Source organism: Pseudoliparis swirei, chromosome 12 (assembly GCF_029220125.1).
Source record: "Pseudoliparis swirei isolate HS2019 ecotype Mariana Trench chromosome 12, NWPU_hadal_v1, whole genome shotgun sequence".
Taxonomy (NCBI): Eukaryota; Metazoa; Chordata; class Actinopteri; order Perciformes; family Liparidae; genus Pseudoliparis; species Pseudoliparis swirei.
The window spans coordinates 5,160,139-5,183,611 of record NC_079399.1 but is presented as its reverse complement, the minus strand read 5'-3'; the positions used below and the strand labels follow the sequence as shown (position 1 = coordinate 5,183,611).

The following is a 23,473-nucleotide window of genomic DNA, read 5'->3' as shown; positions in this document are numbered from 1 at the left end:
GTTTTTTCTTTATTTTGTTCATTCAAAAGATGGTTATTTTAGCATATTTCCCCTTGGTGAAGAGAAATATCCGACACAATTTCAGTGAATCTTAACATATGAAACAAATGTTACTTGTCGTGTCATTTTCAATCCAACTGGGACGTTATATTATATCCATTTAATCGTATCTGCGTTGGTAACATCCAGCAATCAAATAATAATGATGTATGTTTAACGTTACATGATTACACCTGTTTGTTTATAGTAGTAAGCGTCATTAAATAGGTGCACGTTGTCAATGAGGTGTAATATTTATGTATAAATAGTCCATTCGGTGCGGGTTACTGGCTTCGAAGCCGGTTTCTCCACTTATATGATCTGTTTATGTTTCTAGGTTTACCTCACATGACTATATACTTCTCTGTACGCATGGCTGCGGGGCCGACGGCTCTACGCGTGCGCAGTGAGTAACATCCGGGGCTCGGACAAGGATGAACGCCAATTTCCAAGATGGCGGCGGAGGGAGGAGGGAAGGAGATGAACGAAATTAAAACTCAATTCACCACTCGAGAAGGTGTATACAAACTCCTCACTCACTCCGAATACAGCCGCCCGAACAGGGTGCCTTTCAACTCGCAGGGCTCCAACCCCGTCAAGGTCTCCTTCGTCAACGTAAACGACCAGTCCGGCAACGGCGAAAGGATCTGTTTCAATGTGGGCCGGGAACTGTACTTTTATATCTACAAAGGCGTGAGAAAGGTAAACAATATCGACCGCGGCGACAAAGTCCGCGCGGTCCGCGAGCCGCCCGTTGATCCGGCGTCTTCAGACGTGTCGCACCCCGGCTGTCAACTCTCTGAGCTTCTGTCATTGAAGTGCGCAGGTTGTCAAGACAAGGCCATGTTGCAGACCTAGCTAAGTTAGGGGCTAATTAGCATTCTGAGCTAACATCGCCACAGTTGGATGTTTTGTTGTTGTTGTTGGTGTCGCCTCGATGAGACTCGCGACAGCTTTTCTTTGGAGCGCTTTATCGGCGTCAAAGCTGTGACCGATTTTTTCCAGTGAAGTGGACAACCGGGGCGGTGGGGTCGGGGTTGACACCTCGTCTTGTCGTAAGAGGTGTTTGTTTATTCTCGTTTCTCCTCCAGCTGTCACACCAAAAACTTGGTGTTGTTGGTGTGACAGCTGGAGCTGCTGTGGGAGGCTGGCAGTGGAGGGGTCGTTTGTTACTCGTGATGTCCACGCCATTGTCAGGATTCGGGTGTGATGGAACGCAACATGATCCTCTGTTTGCGTGCACAAAGTGAGTGATGACGTCATTGCAGCCAGCCACGCTGGGTCTCGTTGAGGTGACGGTGTGGTGGTTGTCGTGCTGATGATGTGTGTTGTCCCTGAAGCAGCTGCAGAATACCCGATCGGCAGCCTGGCCTCCTCTGTGGGAACTCTGCTGCTATTGATCCAGCCCAGGTGCTCAGGCACAGTCGACCTGAGAGGAAGTTGTTTTCGTGTCGACTCGACCCAGCTGAAGGCGGCACAGCGAGGGTTTTATTCTGGAATACGCAAAAGGAAGAATATCAGCTCATTAACTTGTGCTTCTTTTGAAAACAGCACTCGTGATATTGCAGCATCGCCTCCATGCAGATGATAACTTGATTATGACTTACGGTTTTTATATATTTGTACATTACATCACATCACATGTCATTTAGCAGACGCTTTTATCCAAAGCGACTTACGATAAGTGCATTTAACCATGAGTACAAACTAAGAACATTATTATTATTATTTTGTAATAATCTCTAGGGTAACTGCATACAATACAAGAGTTTTTAACCAACTTCTGCTATATTTTATTCAGCACACTAAGACTTACTCCTTTTGGTAGAAGACAAAAGATGAGAAAATTGTCCAATAAAACGTTTTTCATTTAGTTGAGTCCAGATAACTTTGGTCAGCGATGGCTGAAATGATCGGTCGTTGTGACTTCATCATCTTCCTTCATTGGAATATTTCAAATTGGTCGTTTGACAGAAAAGTAAAGTTTAATGTAACGAGACTTGACGTTGAATAATGAGTTTGCGGGGCATCTTTACATTACATGTCATTTAGCTGACGCTTTTATCCAAAGCGACTTACAATAAGTGCATTCAACCTAGAGTACAAACTAAGAACAACAAGAATACAGGAAGTAACATTTCCTCAACATAGTCGAACTACAAAAGTACCATAATAAGAGCTATTTAAGTGCCACTGAAGTGAAAATCTGTGTTTTAATCCAGATATAGTCGGAAAAGGTGTGTTTTTAGTTTCAGGCAGAAGATGTAAAGACTTTCTGCTGTCCTGATGTCGGTGGGGAGCTCGTTCCACCACTGAGGAGCCAGGACAGCAAACAGTCTGGATTTCGAGTGATTAGCTCGAAGTGCATCGGTGCAGCTCTGATGTCTTGCAGAAAACAAGACTGTTATCTGTTGCTGATGAATCAGGCTGCCTGGTTGTTGTTGTGGACTATTGAACAAGTTATCAGCATTAGTTGGGGAGTCATTGCTCATCTACTCTTTCAGCCCGTCTCTCTATAGTTGGGATAATGTGCCTTGCCTCTACTTCTCATGTCAGACAGGTGCTTCCCCCACTGAGTAGAACTAGAACATTCTCCTGTCAGCCAGTAGTCTAGACTCAGCTTGTGTTTGATTTAATTGATAAAATATAGTGTCTTTTTGGTAGCAAATCGGGGAAGCGTATCATCACAAGTGGCACTCGAACAGTTACGGTATGCTAAAGAGCCTTCTTTCATTTAAAGCAGCTTCACTTAGAAAGAAGCTGACAGCTGTTTGAATTCATCCCCTCAGCTTTCTCTGTGCCTCCTTTTTTAATGCATTAAAGTCACAAGAGAGTTGCAGCAGTAAAATAAAAAGTCCTTTTATATATCATATTTTTACTGGTTCAGTGGCAGATACATTCCTGCCAGTTTAGCAGTCGTGTTCATCAGGTCTATACATCATTTTCCTTTTAGACCGACTACTGTTTTAGCTAATTGTCTCATCTTCCTTTTTCTTTAGAATATTGAAACGCCACTTTTGTCGATTTGAGTTTGGTTTTGTCACGATCGGTGATGATGATCGAGCTCACTCTGTTAAAGATGACGGGACTCAAACTTGTGTCACCTGATATGGGAGAATAGCTCGCTTGTATATGACGTTTTGTCATGTCATGTTTCATTTAAATTGAGTCGTGTTGTTGGAAGCCAGACCAAACCGTGAGCAGACGGGATATGGTCTGGCTTGGCTCCTCCTCCTCTCTATTTTTGTATAATGACTCCCCATGTGTCACAATACATCATAATCACGCGTAACACTTTGTAGACAAAGAGAAGGTGGTGGCCCACAATGCTATTAAGATATTTGTCTTGAGAGCATTGAGTTTACATTTTTTTTTTTTTTAAAGTAGTTTTTTCTGTAGCTTAAAAGTTTTATAAAGAAAGTTGTTATTAAATTTCAATTTTGAAAAATATATGTTAATCTTCAATTTCATTAAATAAATACAACTAGGTAATATCTGAGAAATAGTTATTAGAAACCAAATAATTTGTAGCCGAGGGATTGTCCTTCACAGTCTCGGCTGTTTGTCAAAACGGCTGACACTTCAAACGGTTTCCACTCATTTGTTCTCATTTCTCATCGTTCCAGGCCGCCGATCTGAGTAAGCCCATCGACAAGAGGATCTACAAAGGAACGCAGCCCACCTGTCATGACTTCAACCCCATCACGGCGACGGCAGAGAGCGTCTCCCTGCTGGTGGGCTTCTCCGCCGGCCAGGTGCAGCTCATCGACCCAATAAAGAAGGAAACCAGCAAACTCTTCAATGAAGAGGTGGGTTCCTTTTCAGCGTCCGGTGTTCTGATGCTGAGGCCAACTAATATATATATATATGTATTAGGGCTGTCAATTGATTAAAAAAAATTAACTAATTAATCGCACATTTTGAAATTCATTAATCGCGATTAAAAGTGTTTTTTTCTTCTCAAGACTAAATCTTCTAAATGAACGAGTAATCCCTTCAGACAGCGTGTATTTCAGACACTTGTTTAATTGTATTATTTTTTTAAAGACAAAACTTCACACAGAGCTGTGTTTTCAAAGAGGCTTCTACCTATAAAGTGCCAGCGAGGTATTTAATATCGTGGATGATGAATTGTTTCTTAAGTGAAACATCCAGATTAGTAAATGAAAAAGGTGCATTAGAGACCCCATTGGTCCTGTCATCTTTAACACTGAACAGCAGCAGAACCAGTGGCCTTGGTAAACTGACTGACATTCAAATATGTCACGTTAACCCTCTGGAGTCTGGGCTCATTTTCTCCATTTTACAAAAAATGTAAATTCACCTTTTAAAGTCTTTTGCATATGACACATCCCAGTGTTTCCCCCACCATTCTATCAGGGTGAGGCCCCGCCCCCCTGCAATGTTCTCTATCGCGCCAGATTACAGCAGAAGTAATGTACGGTTCTTTCCTTAAAGACGTCTTTGTTCTTTTATTAAACTAAACGTCTGTTGTTGGTCGTCTCTACAGCAGCATGTCATTCTGTCTCGACGTGTCGTTCACTCTTCTCGGCTCTCCGTCTCGCGCGCCGCAGAGCTCCATGCCGGCGTGTCTGCGCGCGCATCGAGCGGACCAAAAATTAAAGTCACCTGCGCCTTCCGCCCCGCGTCACCGACACGTCGCCCTCTGTTTCTCTGTGAATATCGAGGAGCAGACGGGAGGAAGGAGGCGGACTGCCGCGGCTTGACACTCACAGGAGTGCAAAAACTTCAACGACACCGGAAGTAAACAAAGTTGCGTTAAAATATTTTAGTGCGTTAATCGCGGCCAAATTAATCGCATAGATTAACGCGTTAACGCTGACAGCCCTAATATGTATGTATGTATATACATATATATATATATATCAAATAATATATATTAAACATATTTAAAAAATATATATAATATTTATAAAATAATAAATATATATATATTAGATATATAGATATATTTTTAAATATATATAATATTTATAAAATAATATATATGTATGTATATATAAAATATATATTAAACATATTTAATAAATATATATAATATTTATAAAATAATAAATATATATAATATGATATATATTAGATATATAGATATATTTTTAAATATATATAATATTTATAAAATAATATATTATATATATTTAAGAATATTATATACCAATGAATGGTCTATTTTTTGGTCTTTTTTCATATATAAAAGTTTATGGACTATAAGGTCATTTTTAAAAAAAAAAAAATAAAGAGTCAGTCAGTCAGTATTAAAAAACTTTCATAATAATTCTCACAATAATTTTTCAGCGTTCGTTCATTCAACAATAACAAATTCACAATAAAGATTTTTTGTATTCATTTTTTTTTACACTCTTAACACACTGTAATTTTAACACAGACAACACAGTTATGTCCGGAAATGTAGTATATATGGTATGAAACATGAGATGTAGCGTGGTATGTGGGATGTGTGTGGTGGTGATGTTGTTGTGTGCGTGTTTGTGTGTTTGATGTTGTTGTGTGTGTTGTGTTGTGTTTGAGGGGTTTTGAGGTTTCACGGTTTTGTTTTCGTTTGGCGGTTTGTTGTAGCAACAGTAGCTTTGACACAACAGTAGCTATATCTATGTTAACAAAGCCATCCTCGCCTAGCGCTCTGAAGCGTGTATATGTATTACAGTATGCAGTCGCTACGCTAATACTCATGACGTTCCTGTCTAATGGTGCGGCTTTGTAGTTACCAGCTGGTGCAAAGTCAGTACCAAACAAAGTCATTTAATTTGCTTGGCAACCAAAACCAAAAATCGAGGTCAAGAGGTCAGTCAGTAAATAAAAAATATCCATATATATTATAATCGGATTATAAGGCACTGTCGTTTTTGAGAAATTAAAAGGCTTTAAGCCTCCTATAGTGCAAAAAATACGGTATATAAATATGTATATCATAAAAATATACAACAACATATATTATATATATATAAAAATATGTATATAATATTTATAAAATGGATATATATATAATATATCGCTTAAATCATTCTTATATTTAGTTTCAAGTGTCCACAGTTTGTAAATATTGTAATAACGAGCTGACTATTGTCCTTTGTTTGTTTTTCTCTTCTCTCCCTCCCTCCAGAGACTTATCGACAAGTCGCGAGTAACGTGCGTGCGATGGGTTCCCGGCTCGGAGAGCTTGTTCCTGGTGTCTCACTCCAGCGGCAGCATGTATCTGTACAACGTGGAAAACACCTGCGGCACCACGGCGCCTCACTACCAGCTCCTCAAGCAGGGCGAGAACTACGCCGTGCACACCTGCAAGAGCAAGTCGGCCCGCAACCCGCTGCTGCGCTGGACCGTGGGCGAGGGGTCGCTCAACGAGTTCGCCTTCTCCCCGGACGGCAAGTTCCTGGCGTGCGCGAGCCAGGACGGCTTCCTGCGGGTGTTCGGCTTCGACGCGGCGGAGCTCCACGGCACGATGAAGAGCTACTTCGGCGGCCTGCTGTGCGTGTGCTGGAGCCCGGACGGCCGCTACATCGTGGCGGGGGGGGAGGACGACCTGGTGACGGTGTGGTCGTTCTCGGACTGCCGGGTGATCGCGCGGGGCCACGGCCACAAGTCGTGGGTGAGCGTGGTGGCGTTCGACCACTGCACCACCAGCGTGGAGGACGGCGACCCGCCCGCCGAGTTCAGCGGCAGCGACGAGGAGTTCCACGAGCAGGTCCACTTCGGCGCGGGGGGCCGAGACCGGGCGAACAGCGCGCACTCCCGGCTCTCCAAGAGGAACTCGACGGACAGCCGGCCCGTCAGCGTGACCTACAGGTTCGGCTCGGTGGGCCAGGACACCCAGATGTGCCTGTGGGACCTGACGGAGGACATCCTCTTCCCCCACCTGCCCCTGTCCCGCACGAGGACTCACACCAATGTCATGAGCGCCACGAGCCCTCCAGCCACCGGGCAGACGACGACAACTACCACTGCTGCTGCTACGACGACGACGACAACGACGACTGCTGCTGCGGCTCCCGCGACTGTACCCGCCACTCATCCCAGTGGCACCAATGGTAAAGACAATACCAGTAATAGCAGCACCAGTGGCAACCCACCCAACTCCCTCCCAGGCACCCTGCCTCGGTCCAACAGCCTGCCACACTCTCCTAACCCAACAGGGGGCAGCACCCCCAACAGTCACACAGGCAGCACCACCACCACCACCACCACCACACCCACAGCCGCTTCCACCGCCGCCTCCTCCACCACCACCACCACCAAGGCCAACAGCATCATGGACAGCGCTTTAATCGCCACCGGCGTCAGCAAGTTCGCCACCCTGTCGCTGCACGACTCGCGCAAGGAGCGCCACGAGAAGGACCACAAGCGGAACCACAGCATGGGCCACATCAGCAGCAAGAGCAGCGACAAGCTCAACCAGCTCAGCTCGACACGGACGGCAAAGGCGGAGGCCGCCAAGACTCTGGGCACCCTGCTGTGCCCGCGCATGCAGGACGTGCCGCTGCTCGAGCCGCTGGTGTGCAAGAAGATCGCTCACGAGAGACTCACTGTGTTAATCTTCCTGGAGGACTGTCTGGTAACAGCCTGTCAGGAGGGTTTCGTTTGCACGTGGGCTAGGCCCGGGAAAGTGGTGAGTGACGGGCCTCTCGAGGACACTGTCATGTGACGCCTCTCGGCGCGCATTGTCTCGAGCGCGGGCGTTTTTCTTCTTCTCTTTCTTCTTCTTCTTCTCCTTCTTCTTCCTCTGCATTCAGAAGCCGCTGTCGCCACTCTGTGCAGCCAGAAAGGTTTTGCTTATTTCACGCGAGATTTACACGATAGGCCCTCCGCGTTTTGATGGTTAACAGCACATTTTGTCCGTCGGTTAACCTCGCAGCCTCGCTATTCTGCCTCTTTTTTTCACATTTTTTTAACACGTTCGAGTAACGCTGTTGTTTGTTATCAATGTGTGTCATCTGTCTCTCCGCAGGGTTTGCTATCATCTCAAAACAACCCAGCCAACTCCCCCAGTGGAACAGTAGTATAGCCCCAGTGCTGGCGCTGCTAATGACAGCTCCGTGCAACAGAGACGGGGGAGACCAAAAGGCCACGGTCCTGCAGCGCTTCTTCACACACCGTCTCACACACACACACCCCACGACCTCCGGTGTTCACCTTCATTCTCTCATCAGTACCACCATCCCGATGTTACCGCTCATGCTCACACGACCAACGTTTTGGCCAAGCCACAGGTTTGAGAAAAAACAACTCGACGCCCTGTTGTCTGGGCGTGAAGAAGAAGAAAAAAAAGGGTGCTATTGGAAGTAAGATGGCAAGCTTTAAAAATGGTCCAGGAGGTTTTATGGGAGGGCGGTTTCGCTGGCTGGTTGTTCCATCTCTGGTCATATCAAGTTGTGTCTAGTCTAAAAATAACAAACTCTAGTTCCCAATCCTTTGTGCCTGTAGATCTTTAAAGACATGCTGTAAGCATTGTGGTGATGCCTCAACCTGACGTTTTTTCTTTCTTTCTTCTTTCCCCTGTGTTTTAATTCGGAGATCTTTCCCTATATTATGTTTCTTCAAATGTATTCACGGAAAAAAGGGGGGAGTTAGATGAGGGATTGTTTTTTTGGGGAGCAGCAGCCACATCTTTCATTGTCTCTTCCTAGGCGATCTCTTGTGCAGCTCCAGAACCTGAACACATGTTCAAGAGATAACTTTAACTTCCTTTACAAAAAATATTTTTAATCAATAGTATCACACTTTAAAGTGTATTTGCACAGATTTTTTTTCTTTCTTTTATTCTTCTTGCTTTTGGTCCCTCCCCCCGCCCTTATTTTGAAATTCGTGACTGTGGAAAACGAGCAAAACATGATGAAGACCGCTTTGGAAGCACTTGGGCAAACGGCTTCTCATTGCCCTCTGTCTCAACGCTGGATGCTGCAATCATAGTTTTTTATATATGGAAGAAAAAAAATTGTTTGCACTTAGTAGTTTGTTAGAGGAGAATGGCTTTACATTTTTTCGGAGTGTGTAAGGACTCCTTGACAAGGTTGAAATATAAATAGAATTTAAAAAGAAAAACCTTTGTATCTATTGAACATTTATTTTAATATTGTTTCAGATTAAATGGGCTCTGTATTATATGTAAATATTGTACTCTAATGATTTATGGGTGAAACGATCATTATTACATTAGTGCAAAGATCCTTATTTCAGAAAATAGTGATATTTCTAATACAGAAGATCTATACCTAATATTAAATCACTCTTGAATATGCAGGTGAAAATGTTTCTTTTCTGTTGTACATAAAGAGAATTCAGGTGTATTTTTATTAATGAACCGTTTGGTATAGGACGCGTCTGTGAACTCCTATCGAACAGGTAGTGCTGAACGCTAGCTGGCCTGTCGCTGCAGAGTCCTGTCGCTGCAGAGTCCTGTTTGCAACACTGGCGCGCAGGCGCAGACGCAGCGGCCTAATTCAGCCATCACTCCGAGCTCAGGTAACCCACAGGAAGAGTAACGCTGGCATAGTCCCCGCCCCCCTCCCTCTCTCTCAGCCCCTCCCCCTCACTAGTCCCATCCATCATGTGTGTGACTTCACGCTAACCAATAAGATGCGACCACTATGTTCTGCGCACGGTGCTGCACTGTGAGTCTGAGTTTCTGTGAGTACATTTGCTGAACAAAAACATGTTGCAACTGTTGAAAAACTAACTCGACGTGACGCGCGCGACGGTGTGTTCAAGGTGTTTTTGTTTTTTGGGGTTTCCTCCACACACAAAGAAACACCCGACATAGCAAGACCGAGGATATTTAACAGTGGGAGCTTTTAATTATGTTTTCCCCTCCATGTGACGCCTATTAAAAACAGCTTTGACAGATTACATGATCCATCTGTGTGACTTTATTCTGTGTGTGTGTGTGTGTGTGTGTGCCGCATGGATCAGTGGCTTCATTAGTTGGGGAGCACGCCCTCATGCTTCCGCGCACGCGCTCAGTGTCCGCTACTTAACTTATTATCTCACACGGGGGTCGTGGTTTTTGCACACGAGACTCAGCTGACGATTTCTTTATACTCTTTCTTTTTACCCTTTTTATTATTATTACCTTAGCATTGAAAATGCGGAAGGTTATGTTTTGATCGCCGCGTATTTATTTGTATGCGTGTTATTCGCCTAACTCAAAAAGTATTAAACCGAATCGCATGAAATTTGGTGGGATGATTGGTTATTATCCGGGGACCATTTGATTAGATTTTGGGATCGATCGGGTCAAAGGTCAAGGTCATGAAAAGGTCAATCTTCTTGAATCGCATGACATTTGGTGGGATGATTGGTTATTATCCGGGACCATTTGATTAGATTTTGGGATCGATCGGGTCAAAGGTCAAGGTCATGAAAAGGTCAATCTTCTTGAATCGCATGACATTTGGTGGGATGATTGGTTATTATCCGGGGACCATTTGATTAGATTTTGGGATCGATCGGGTCAAAGGTCAAGGTCATGGAAAGGTCAACATCTTCTTTTTACCATAGCGCGGTCAATTTCTATCCAATTGGCATGCAACTAATGCCAACATGTTCATAACTCAATGCCCAATCTTGTGATATGCGAAGGTATGCGCTCTACCGAGTGCCCATTCTAGTTATTTTTATATTTGTATGCGTGCGTGTTATTCGCATAAGTCAAAAAGTATTCAATCGAATCGCATGAAATTTGGTGGGATGATTGTTTATTATCCGGGGAGCATTTGATTAGATTTTGGGATCGCTCGGGTCAAAGGTCAAGGTCATGAAAAGGTCAACATCTTTTTTTTACCATAGTGCGGTCAATTTATATCGAATTGGCATGCAACTAATGCCAAAATGTTCATAATTCAATGCCCAATCTTGTGATATGCAAAGGTATGAGCTCTACCGAGTGCCCATTCTAGTTTAAATATGAATTGCTCGCGTGCACACTGCAAAGGATTGTGGGTCATAATAGAGAAAACACTACAAAAATATGAGCATACACCACGGGTCAGACTGCTATTGTGTCCTATTGCGTTCTACATATTACTTAATGGGACGTGCCAATGCCCTTCATATAATATTCAGTATGCCAGATATCAAAATTATATATAATATTTATGTATATTTTATCAAACGGATAAGAGTTAAAGATGCAACATTTTCACGACTCAGTAGTTGATTCCTTACTGAATATGTACTTTTTAAGGAACGTAGTGTACTGAAAGTAATAAAAACAAGCATAGGATTGGAAAAGCAGTGTCAACCTTTTTTTTCCTGGCATAAATAGTGTTTTTAAGTATGCTAGTGGGCATTGGAGCATTTATTAAAGACCCTGAACCATCGCACAGGTGTGTTTCGCTTATTCTGGTTGACTAGACTTTAGAAGGTATATTTGGGTGGAGCTGAGTCACGTGAGGCCACATACATCTGCATGTTGATAAAGACAGAGAGTGCAGGGTCCAAGGAAGAGGCCAAACGTGGCAGGACCAGAGGAGCTTCGGGCTATTGATAATGGTCACAGTGATAATATAGTATATATATGTGTATATGTATAGTATGTATATATATATGTGTATATATGTATATAAATATATATACATATATTATGTGTGTGTATATTTGTGTATATACATATATATGTATATATATGTATATATATAAACAAACAGCAGAAAGACAAAGCAGAACAGTAGATGTGACAATATGAGAATTAAGCAGAGGTGGAAAAAAGTGTTTTTTAATAAACTTTGTTTTCTTCAGAATTTGCCGCTAGGGGGCAGTGTCGCCCAGTCAAATGAGAGCATTAGATGTCCCCTCAGCTCATTGAGTGAACTCTCGCTCTCGCTCTCTCTCTCATGAATGTTGCAACAATAATATTGCCAAGACATAACACAAAAAATATACAATTCATATGGATAATAATAATGACGGAAATAACTTCTCTCTCTCCCCCCCCAAATAAAATACAGTCCTAATACTTCGCCACACAACTTCATATATATTTTATATTCCAAGTCGGGGGATAAAACTGCTCCTCCATAATTTACGAGTCACTTTTAGAAGGAAACACGAGCACGCCTGTGTGGCATCGGGGTGAGGGCAGAGGGCGTAGCAGGGGGTCAGCGACCTCCCTCGTCGGGGGGTCAGGCCCCCCCCCCCCCCCGTGCACTTTTATGTTGTCTTTACCTTCCTTCATGACATACAGGCCCTGCCACCATTTCATCCAGCGGGCCAATCGGAGGTCTGGAGCTCGGGAAACAACGACATTTATCTTGCATCCTCGGGGGAGGGGAGGGAGGGACGGGTCCCACTTGATTGGTATTCGATGAATCGAGAGAGAATCCTCTCTCTGCTGTAAGGGCCTGCTTTTAATCATTTTCCCAGTGATGCAATTCCCTCGTCTGCATGCCTCTATATCTATTGACCCGGGGGTTTGTTTACCTAGCGATGTGTGCAACTTCTATGAATGATTAATGCTCTCTCTCTGCGAGCCACGGGCCTCTGAAGAATAAGCAGACGGTTTAAGATAATGGTTGGAAAAAAAATATCAATGCCTATCCAGATTATGGACATTTCTTTTACAGATTCCACAGGAATATATAATAAGCAGAGAATACACTAAAGCACAGCCGGGTGATCGTTATCTACGGGAAACATATGAAAATAATTAAATTCTCAAATATGAAATATGATTGATTGGTTTGATTCCACATTTAGAGGAACGATGATCTCAATTGATTAGATTGATTATGTTTAAATAACTGATAACAGTGGCTTATCATCTGAAACAGCCTTCTTTAAAGAAGAAAAATAATTAAAATACTCATTAATTTTGCTTTTTTTCTCTTTCATTTGTCAATTTGTCCACTTGTGATGTCTTATAAATGTTTTAAATACATGCATCACAAATCGTTAATAAGGATAATTGGGCCATCAAATGACGTCATGCACAACTCAGTGTTCTCGTTTCTCTTCCTGCCCTCAAATGCTCTTCGGAGCGGCTTCCGGCATCAGTTGAACTGCTAGTCGCCACGAATCAAGAGCACCGGGCCACTTCCTCCCATCCCCGATCTCTATTCTCGGCCATTGTCCCTCGAGGTGCGGGGCCCCAATTATTTTGGAACCTGCACCGTGGGAGAAGCTGCACAGTGCGTCACGTGACCTCGGACTAGCGACACGAGATACGTTGGGATGTTGTGCATCCAACATCAGCGATATACCTTTGCAGTTATTTCATTGTTAAGCTTTTCTTTTTTTCTCCCGGAAGGGTGGAGGAGGAGAGGAGGGAGGAGGATCAATGCAGCCCCGGGGGGCCTCGGCGGAAACCATCGATACGGAGGTCTGAGCACTTAAAATGTAAATGCGCCTCCAACGGCGACAACTAAGTTGTCTCGGTGTTCCGCGGAGAAGCACAGGTGTGCATTCGTCTGTGAAATATAAAAAATATGTCTTCACAAAGAGACTGGTGGCTGAATTGTCGAAGAGAAAACAGACCTGTCAAACACGCTGGGTTTGTCCTCTACGCGCCAGGTGTCTTGAACGCATCACTTGCTTCTTCTTCTTCTTCTTCTTCAACGGCAGTTGTTATCTATATAATTGGTGCATTACCGCTACCCTCTGCTCTGGAGTATTAATTGGACAGTAGACTCTTTACCCTCAAAAATTAATAAATAAATAAAATAAATAAAAAATATAAATAATTAAAATAAAATATGTAAAATAAATAAAATAAATAACCTTCATCCCTATAAATCCTACACGCTTCAAGTAATGAGCCTCTCGAAAACCTGTTGAAAATAAGACACGTTGGGGGATTATTGAAATGGGACAAGGTGTCTCAGAGGATCTCCTTTGATCTCAGATAATTAATGTGGTATAAATATTTTCCAATTAATTATTCATGCGCGGTGAGGTTTATCTAATGCATGACCGCCCTCCTGATGGGTCACTATTCCTGAGTAACCCTTTCAGCTTTTGAATTGAAACCACAACAATAAATAGTTTGGGTATATTTTTGTTGTTAATTGCAACTTACAAAACAAAAGATGGAATCACGTAAACAATTAGCTGCAAAGACATATTTGTGTTAAAGAAGCCAGAAATCCAACATTCGTCTTTATTGTATTTTTTTAACAGTCCGGTGAAACAGGCAATAGGAAGAATAGTCCATAAAGATTGACTTTTAAAAGGCTTTCTTTGTTTTCTTTATAGGGAGGATGCAAAAGAGACAATAACATATAACAGTAGCGTGTGAGGTCACTGTAATCGGACGTAACTCTTGCAGAGTTCGTGGTCCCTGATGTCGCCCCAGCCCCCGTTCTTCACGTGCGGGGCCACGCCTCCGGCCCCGTTGGCCGGCAGTCTCTTTGTGATCAGGAGGCTCTTTGGGAACAGCTGGTTGCCGCTCGCCTGCAGGATGTTCTCGATCTTGGTCTTCTGGCCGACGGGCATGCAGGCGGCCTTCTTGTGGTGCATGCCGCAGTCCCCGGCGTGGAACACCCGCGGCGCCTCGCTCACCATCACCTTCCAGTAGGCGGGCAGGCAGGACACCGTCAGGTGCTGCAGGGACCAGTCCCAGTTGTAGTCGTCGTAGGTGCAGAACGCGTCGGCGCACCGGAGCAGCTTCCGGTACGTCTCCCTGCTCAGCGCCATCCCCATGTTGTGCTCCGTGGACTTCCACGCCTTCACCTCCACCTTGTTGGCTTTGGCCGAGTAGCCGACGTGGCCGTAGCTCCCCAGCGAGAGGACGTCGCAGTCGGCGCAGTGCGCCCGCCGGAGCGCCGCCATCAGCCTCAGCAGGTGGATGAAGTCCGGCGCCACGTAGTGGTCCTCCTCGATCAGCAGCATGGCGCCCGCGTGCTCCTTCAGGACGCGCACGCGGTCCCACGCAAAGTGCAGCTTCCACCACCAGTGGTGCTTGGCCTGCGAGAACTCGGCCTCGCGGTAGTGGCCGAACGAGTCGGGGTACTCGGCGTTGATGCAGCCCAGCTTCAGGGCGTCGTCCTTGGGGATGTCCCGGGGGCAGTCGTTGGGGTCGCGGCCCGGGAACTCGTGGGGGTACAGCTGCACGCTGAAGGGGAAGAAGATCTGGAGCACCTGGCAGAAGTCGACGCCGGCCACCACTCGGTTCACCTCCGGGGACCAGAGGTCGTGGCTGAAGATCAGCAGGACGCTCTCCACGCCGCGGGCCTTCCGCAAGCTGTCCACCAGCAGCTGCAGGTAGTCGGGCCGGTCGTGCACCTGGACCACCACGACCAGGTCGTCCTTCCGCCGCGCCGCCTTGAACTTCTCCTCGTTTCTTATCGTCTGGTCGAAGTTGAGCTGGAAGGCGATGCCGCGGAAGGCCAGCGTGGCGTTGTCCACCTCCGGGTGGGGCATCTTCTCCTTGTCCTTTGCCTTTTCCATGTGCGTGTCATTGGCGGGGAGCGGCGGCGGCGGGCTGGCAGCGGGCGTGAGCGGCGCCTGGATGTGATTGACGACGCCGCTGCTGCTCACGCTGCCGCCGCCGCTTCGCTTCGCCGCCTCGGCCTCCTTGGGGATCGGGCCGCCGTCGCTCTTCTTCTGCCTGCCGCCGCTCCAGAACGCCAGGCCGCAGACGACAACCACCACGGTCAGAATCACCACCTTCCTCTTGTAGATCCGGAATCTCATGATAGGGGGGTCAGCCTCTTTTTGCGAAGGGAGAGAAGACAATCGTGGTGGAAAAAAACAAAATAAAGCACAGGGGGTTTTTCCCAGTGCAATTATGACCGCTGGAGTGTCATTGACGGCGGGTGAATATTCCATAAGGCGTGACCGTTGCAGGGCGCAGGTACCACCTGAATGAACAAATACAAAATCAATCAATACGGTGCATCAACTGTCATCACTCTAATCTTAATTCCTGTAGTTCCTCACGAAATGTTATCTCAATGTGGCACATGTATGCAGAAAAGCCGGCGACGTTCATGTTTTATTCAGGAGCAAATGCTCCAGCAAACCAATTATACAAGGAACTGATTATCCAAATTGTTATCGATTTCTTTTCTGTCAACCAACTAATTGTTTCGGCTCGGCAGCGGAGGCGACTCCATTTGCTGATGAAGACCTGGAAATGCGGCGGAGAGTTGCGCAACAGAACAATACGCATGTGGAGCCCAACAAATAATAAAAAAATAGCTCGGAAATCTGGAAATCTGCACCTGTATGACAAGGTGAGATCATATCAATATAAGCTCCAATAGAAGAAACAACAACAACATAAACAACTGATTTCCTTTAACACATGGTTGCTCCTCCCCTCACTTCCTCTTTCGGTTACATCATCAATGTTTTTATTATTATTGCCCCCATGCTTTCTATACATTATACCCTTTGCATAAATCGATGTCCTCAACTGCATTATCAATATCGATCATCACCCCCCCCCCTCCCCCCTCCTCTCTGCTCAGATCTGCCGAGCAAACCTCCATCTTTTCTTCCTTATTAAATAGTCTCTTTACTCCCTCCCTTTATTTATCTGTGTCATGGTCTGTGAGAATTACAATTAATATATTCCTGGTAACAACTATAAAATGCCAATAAACCTGAACTTTAAGATAGTAATACTGTCATATTATATATATACATAGCTAGAGATATATATAATATATATATATATCTCTAGCTAAATATAAATACAGCTATAGATATATAATATATATATATCTCTAGCTATATATATATATACATACACATAGCTATATATATATACATAGCTAGAGATATATATATATATATATCTAGCTATATATATATATAAATATCTCTAGCTATATATATATATACATACACATAGCTATATATATATACATAGCTAGAGATATATATAATATATATCTCTAGATATATATAGATGTATATATTATATATATATATCTAGCTATATATGTACTTTGAAGACAGTAGTTTGTGGCCGTGTACATGTCCCTGCGCGGTTCTCCGGTGCAGCTGGAAGTACCGCAGTTCTTTAACCCCCCACGTGTGTTTTATTACCCCCGTTAATCCACATCACATCGTTGTGGTGCGTTTGGTTGCTGTCTTCTTCTCGTGTAAATATGCACTGCGTTGTAGTGGCAGCCGTGAGTAGCCGGCTAACGGCGGTTTCTCGCAATATAAACGTTCCCGTTTGTTTTAACTCGAAACGCTCCCGGAGAAAATATTAATAATAATAATGATACTAATAATATTACACACATAATAGTTGGCACCGCAGCTTCTTTTCCATCACGAGAATGCTAACGGCAAGTTAGCAACGGCGTAGCCTAGCAACTTACTGGCCGCCCCGAACGGACCAAAGAACCTCGTCAACAACCGCGTCCGATGGCGGAAAAGACCCCGCAAACAACCGCGTTCTAACGGCGCCGCTTACCGACTACTGGAGGAGCCGTGCGGGTCGGTTCACCGGGACACATCAGTACGGCGGCGTCCCATTTTCTTCCATAGCGTTGCATGCAGGCTGCATGGAGACGTAACTTCCAGCTGGCGTTGGCTGCAAAAAAAAAAAAAAAAAATTACCAAAAAAAAGAAAGATTTTTCCAAATACGGAAACACTGCGTGCCGATGTCCCACAATGCACTGCGCCAGAGGGGGGCACCCGAGCCACCCGATGTATGATAGCATCCCTGCTGCTGTCTCATCCTAGGGTGGGATTGGATTACTCTCCCTTTAAATATTTAAGGGGATATATTTAACAAATATCAAGGCGTAATAATATTACACACACACACACACACACATATATATATGTACATATATATGTATATATATTTACATATATATACATATATTTATATATACATATATATTTATATATGTATATATACATATATATGTATATATATACATGTATATATATAAATATATATACATATATATGTACATATATATGTCTGTGTGTGTGTGTGTGCTCTCTACATTGTGCTCCTCCAGCATTCTTCTCCCTATTATTGGTGAATAAAGTTGTTTTTCTTTAGAACAGTATTATTTCAACCTGCATGATTACACACAAGTTTCTAAAAAATAATTATGTCTCCATATGCAATTTAAAAAAAATATTTGCATCAGCAGCCTATTTCCAAAGTGGTACCAAAATAAAATAAGGACTATGAACAAGAGGTGTGTGCTCACAAACACACAGGACCGTCTGACAACACTTTATTTCAAATTGTACTCCTCTCTTTAAGGTAGGTTAATCATCTAAACAGATATTAATACACCCGGAACATGATGAGTTCCACCTCGTCCTGTTCATTTTGAATGATCTATATCTAATTTAAATGTAATTTAATTAGCTAAACATTTTATTAATCAAATGTGTCAAACAAGGATAACAAATGTTGTTCAGTAGATAATAAGGAAAGAAAAATCGTTATGTTGGGCTAAATTACAAACTATATTCGCTCATCAACACATATAGCATATATTCTTATATATAATCTGTATATTTTGTCATATTCAATCTTCCTCCACTTAAACACCCTTTGTTTGTCCACTTCACCCATTGTATTATTATAACAGGAACATCTTTCTTATGCCTAATGTCACTCCTGTCGATTTAAATGCCTCTTGTCATCGCTCATCATGAACCTCTTATGTCTGTGGCTGCAGCGCCACCTCAAGGCCGTCCCGCTGCACTCCCGTTTTCTCCGACCGCCAGGTGGCGCCACTCAAATCCTCCGCGACCGGAAACGCCGCTTCGGAGAGTTTCATTTGCGCACGCGCAGTCCTCTTTCTTCCTTTCCGACACTCGAGCGAAAGAGACAAGATGGGCCACCAGCAGCTCTACTGGAGTCACCCCCGAAAATTCGGCCAGGGATCCCGATCCTGGTCAGTCTTGCCCTAAAACCTGTGAATTATCGATGCTTGTGTCGAAGCGAGTCGGTTTTACGGTGTTTGTGAATCCCGATACGGGAGAATTTATAACGTATAGGCCACCGCGTGGGAGCTGCGCAGTAGCCAATATGGCGGCGGAGGATGCGCGAGCGTTGCAGCCGCGCGAGCGTTTCGCAGTTTCTGAAAACGGAAAACGACTCGAGTCCTAAAGAAGCTAAAAACGTGTTAAAACGAGTTATGGACGTTATTATCTTGTATTTTGCTTCGTAAATATTCTAGCTTCACGTCGTGAGCTATCGTGGCTGTGTCTCAGAGCCGCGGATCAAAAGGATAAATAACTTTGTGGTGTGTCCGTGAACTTCCGCTCTTTAGTAGCGGTCATTTTTACGGCTGGATGCGAACTACAGACACATTTTTCATGTACAAGACAACCGTATTAACTCAATCTCTTTTTCCCCAGCCGGGTTTGCTCGAACAGACACGGTCTGATCCGTAAATACGGGCTCAACATGTGCCGCCAGTGCTTCAGGCAGTACGCCCACGACATCGGGTTCCTCAAGGTAAGTAATGTTGCCCACTTTTTGTATTATCTTGGTAATCACCCGACCATATTGCTCTACATGTCACCTACACTGTTGATCTAATACTCACAGGTTGTCAACAAGGCTTTGAACCAAGGTGTTGCAGTCGAGGCCCACGCTTTGTTGAAATGCATTTAGTTATTTCACTATTTCAAGCTGTTTTAATTGAGAATTGGTCGTTTCTTGGGGCATCTTTGCTCATAGTACATACAGCACACATGTATCAATAATGCTGAATATCACATGAACTAATGCCTATGTTGTCCTCTTTCCACACAGCTGGATTAAATGTCTTCCTCGGATGGGTCCGGTGGGCCGTGATGGGATGATTTAGCACTGCAAATAAATGTGTTTTTTTGTCCAAACTAAATGCATTGTTGTGGTTTCTTATGTATGTCTGCAGGGAAGCTGAGGACTAACATGAAGCGTGACTTTCACAACAGACTCAAGACTCTTGTGTGTATTTAAAGTGAAACGATCATGCCGTACATGAGTGTTATCTGAACAGATATTTGTTCTATTGCAACATAATTTGAGTTTCCTCTTAATGAATCCGACCATCTGGAAGGTACACGATTGTCAACACTGCTGAACATATTTACACTATCAAAAGTTTAACTCTACTAGGCCTTTTTTGTCCCTTCCACTGGTGTTTGGGTGCAGCATTGCTCTTCTACAGTTTTCTGTGATTGTAATATGTAAAATCAATTTATGCAAACACATTATTTGCCCCTAAATCTACAACAGAGTACCGTCTTTAAACGTCTCAGGTAATGGTACAAAGTGCTGCGTTCATAATATATTTATTGCCGGCCTGTTGTCGCGCTTCAGACTTGAAATGGGTTCTTATTTTCACTCTTGTAATGTGATGTATTTATCTCTGTAATTGTGGCGTAACGCCCGGGTGCACCCATGCAACACGATCGATGGCTGGGGGGGTGGGGGGGGACTAAAGAATATAATTGCTCTTCTAATTTCTCCAGACTGCTTAAGATGCCAAATATAACCTACGTGTAAACAAAAAAAATCAATAAAACTGGATTTATTAATGACCAACAAAACACCATGTGCAGAGCTTTCACCAGAAAGGAGGTAGAACAATTGCTGCCTGCAGCTGTACATAATTAGAACTGTCACCGAGCAAACTAATTCCTTAGTCGGCATGAACCGATAAGCCCCCCCCCCCCCCCCCCACACACACACACAACTAGGAATTTACACCGTGCAGGGTTATCGTTCTTGTTCAAGATGAATGAAATCGAATAGGCCCCCTGGAGCGAGGCTAATTGCTCGCCGCTGAGTGTTTTTTTGGCTTCTACGTGTTAAATATTGTCCCTCTTGGCTCGGAAATCGTGGTATTCTCTCTCAATTCGCTCCCATAATGCACCTTGGCAGGTGAGATTCTATGCAGATCCACGTAGAGTCGACCCGGGATTTACTGAAGTCGTTTTTCTTTTGTCCTCTCGTCTCCGAAGCAGAAGGTTCGGAGTGAAGCACTAGATGGCAGCAGCACTTCACGTAAACAACTCGTGACTATGAAAATAGCAGCAGCGCTGAGAAAAATGGCATTTATATATCATATTTATACTTCATATGCACCGTCTCACCGAGCGAAGAAGAAGAGATCATTTCAGGTCTCTCCAGTCCCTGCGTGGTGCTTTTGAGGTTCCAGGAAGTTTAAAGGAACACTGGCGATATATATTCAGTTATGCCGTTACTTTTATTTATCTATATTTTGTTTGAAAACATGCATCTTTTTGGGTATTTCGCTCACGCCGTTGCGCTTTGAGGATTTATCTCTGTCACGTCTGGGCCCCGTCCCCGTCTCATCCGTTAAATAACGCTTGGCAAACTCCTGTTTATCATAAATAACTGATCTCTTTGTGCGCTCGGGGATTACGGGGAGAAACTTAATGATCCCATTTGTGGAAATTGGAACGGGGCAAAGAATAAATAAGATCACGGCGAAGTGAAGGTCGTATAACAATACAAAACGCACAACTCACAGATTTCAGGGAACAAACTGCTCAGAAACATGATAATGAAAGAGAATTGGGGTCGCGGCACCTTTTTATTACCCTGGCGGCGGAAACATGCAGTGAATGTGCAAAAATGAACGACTGTCGGTTGCAATGAAATGAACATAATCCACTCTGCAGGAGGACGAGAGATGAAGCACTTTGAATCAAACACACTGATAAATACATCATGAGGCTGGAATTGAATGTAGTCCATGTACATACATAAGATGTGTGTGTGTGTGTGTGTATAAGCTCATATGCATAGAAGGATGAGCACACACACGCTCCGCGTTGCGTCAGCCGGAGGAGGCCGAGAGGTGTTGTCTTTCATGTTTCCTGTTGGTGATGCACAAAGATGTACAAGGAGCAAGAAAAGAAGAAAACAAATCACTCCATGTCCTGAAAGAGTGAAAGAGTGCGCCCGTGTGTGCAAGATGAGCTGCTACCCGCTCCCCTTTTTCAAACGTCTTGGCGTGGTCACCACCTCATCCTCACACCTGGAAGCAGGGTTCGTACGGACATGTAAAACCTGGAAAAGTCATGGAATTTTAAAATGGTCATCTCCAGGCCTGGAAAAGTCATGGAAAAAACTTTAAATCATAAAAGTTTTGGAAAAGTCCTGGAAATTTGTTATAATCACATGTTCATTCACGCCGAGTTTTAAATAATTAATATGTTTTTCGATACGCAACATTTTCTAAATTGTTCATGTTTATACCGAGATTTCAGTTTGGTCATGGAAATTTGTTGAAAAGTCATTGAAAAGGCCTGGAAATCCATTGGTCGACATGTGTAAGAGCCCTGTGGAAGGTAAACCCGACGACGACGGGCGCTCGGTTTACCGGCCCCGTCACACGGGCCTTCCGACCCGTCGCCCCCATTAAAGGTGCAAATAAGTGAATTGAAGATGTCGCCGGCGCGCACGGGTTGACATGGTAACAACCCTCCGGGCGGCGGGGTTTACGGCGCTTTTTTTTCCCTTCTCTCGATTGTTCGACCGAGAGGCACTTGAGCCGAGTGATGGACGGCAAAGAAAAGAAAGAAAGAGGAAAGAGTGCCGCGCCGCAGAGAGAACACATCGTACAAATATGAACTGGAGAGAAACAAGTGGACGGTGGAGGTGGAGGCCGTTTATTCTCACTGTGACATTACGAAGCCATTTAGAGGCCGCGATGTAAGCCGCTCTAACTATTCATAATCACCGGATGTTTTGTTTTCTCGATGCTCACATTTTACTTTCGGTTACCGGAGAGGTTGAGAACATCCTCGATCGTCCATATCAACCAGTGTTGCCAGGTCCGCGGTTTTCCCGCGGAATTGGGCTACATTTGAAGTGTTGCCGCAGGTTGAATTTGTTGTCCGCTGGTTCGGGTAGACCTATTTTGCATGCAAATTACATGAATATCTTTAACCCTTGTGTTGCCTTCGGGTCAATTTGACCCGATTCAATGTTTCACCCTCCTGTCGCCTTCGGGTCAATATGACCCGATTCAATGTTTAACCCTCCTGTTACCTTTATATTTACAAACATATTTTACCCTTGAGGTCAATATGACCCCAGCTATTAAAATCTCCCGAAAATTATTAGAATTAATATTGTTTTCCAAGTTTAAGTGTGAGGTACTTTGTGTTTGTTTGTTGACTCCCGAAAGAACACCGACATTAAACATTGAATCGGGTCAAAATGACCCGAAGGCGACACAAGGGTTAAATAAAAATCCATATTTTAATTGAAATAATTTATTTATACCCAAATCCTACCAAACTGACTCCAGATCAGCACGTGCACACATGGACTTTAAAAGCAGTGTATATGGTTTGGCACGGGCATATTTTGAGTTCTGATATTGGGCTGGTTTTTGGGCTGGTTTTATTGGCCATTGGGCTGGTTTTGTCACACAGACCTGGCAACCCTGATATCAACAGCTACAAACACCAATAACCACAGTGGTGTTTGGAGGAGAGCTT

The 23,473-nt window shown here is 44.0% G+C and overlaps 3 protein-coding genes across 3 annotated transcripts; 2 read left to right on the top strand and 1 right to left on the bottom strand.

The window, feature by feature from the left end:
* The first annotated feature begins 455 nt into the window (after window positions 1-455).
* Window positions 456-9,921, top strand: wdr20b (WD repeat domain 20b). Its single transcript, XM_056428487.1, has 4 exons — window positions 456-741; window positions 3,666-3,848; window positions 6,182-7,684; window positions 8,024-9,921. Exons 1-4 carry the CDS (start codon window positions 493-495, stop codon window positions 8,078-8,080), a joined length of 1,992 nt encoding a protein of 663 aa, XP_056284462.1. The 5' UTR covers window positions 456-492; the 3' UTR covers window positions 8,081-9,921.
* Window positions 9,922-14,153: 4,232 nt separating this feature from the next.
* mgat2 (alpha-1,6-mannosyl-glycoprotein 2-beta-N-acetylglucosaminyltransferase) lies at window positions 14,154-17,577 on the bottom strand. Its single transcript, XM_056428335.1, has 2 exons — window positions 17,441-17,577; window positions 14,154-15,869 (listed from the first exon to the last, which is right to left on the bottom strand). The coding sequence occupies exons 1-2, from the start codon at window positions 17,520-17,522 to the stop codon at window positions 14,308-14,310; spliced, it is 1,644 nt and encodes a 547-aa protein (XP_056284310.1). The 5' UTR covers window positions 17,523-17,577; the 3' UTR covers window positions 14,154-14,307.
* Window positions 17,578-18,787: 1,210 nt separating this feature from the next.
* rps29 (ribosomal protein S29) lies at window positions 18,788-19,854 on the top strand. Its single transcript, XM_056428336.1, has 3 exons — window positions 18,788-18,897; window positions 19,364-19,463; window positions 19,764-19,854. Exons 1-3 carry the CDS (start codon window positions 18,836-18,838, stop codon window positions 19,770-19,772), a joined length of 171 nt encoding a protein of 56 aa, XP_056284311.1. The 5' UTR covers window positions 18,788-18,835; the 3' UTR covers window positions 19,773-19,854.
* The last annotated feature ends 3,619 nt before the right edge of the window (window positions 19,855-23,473 follow it).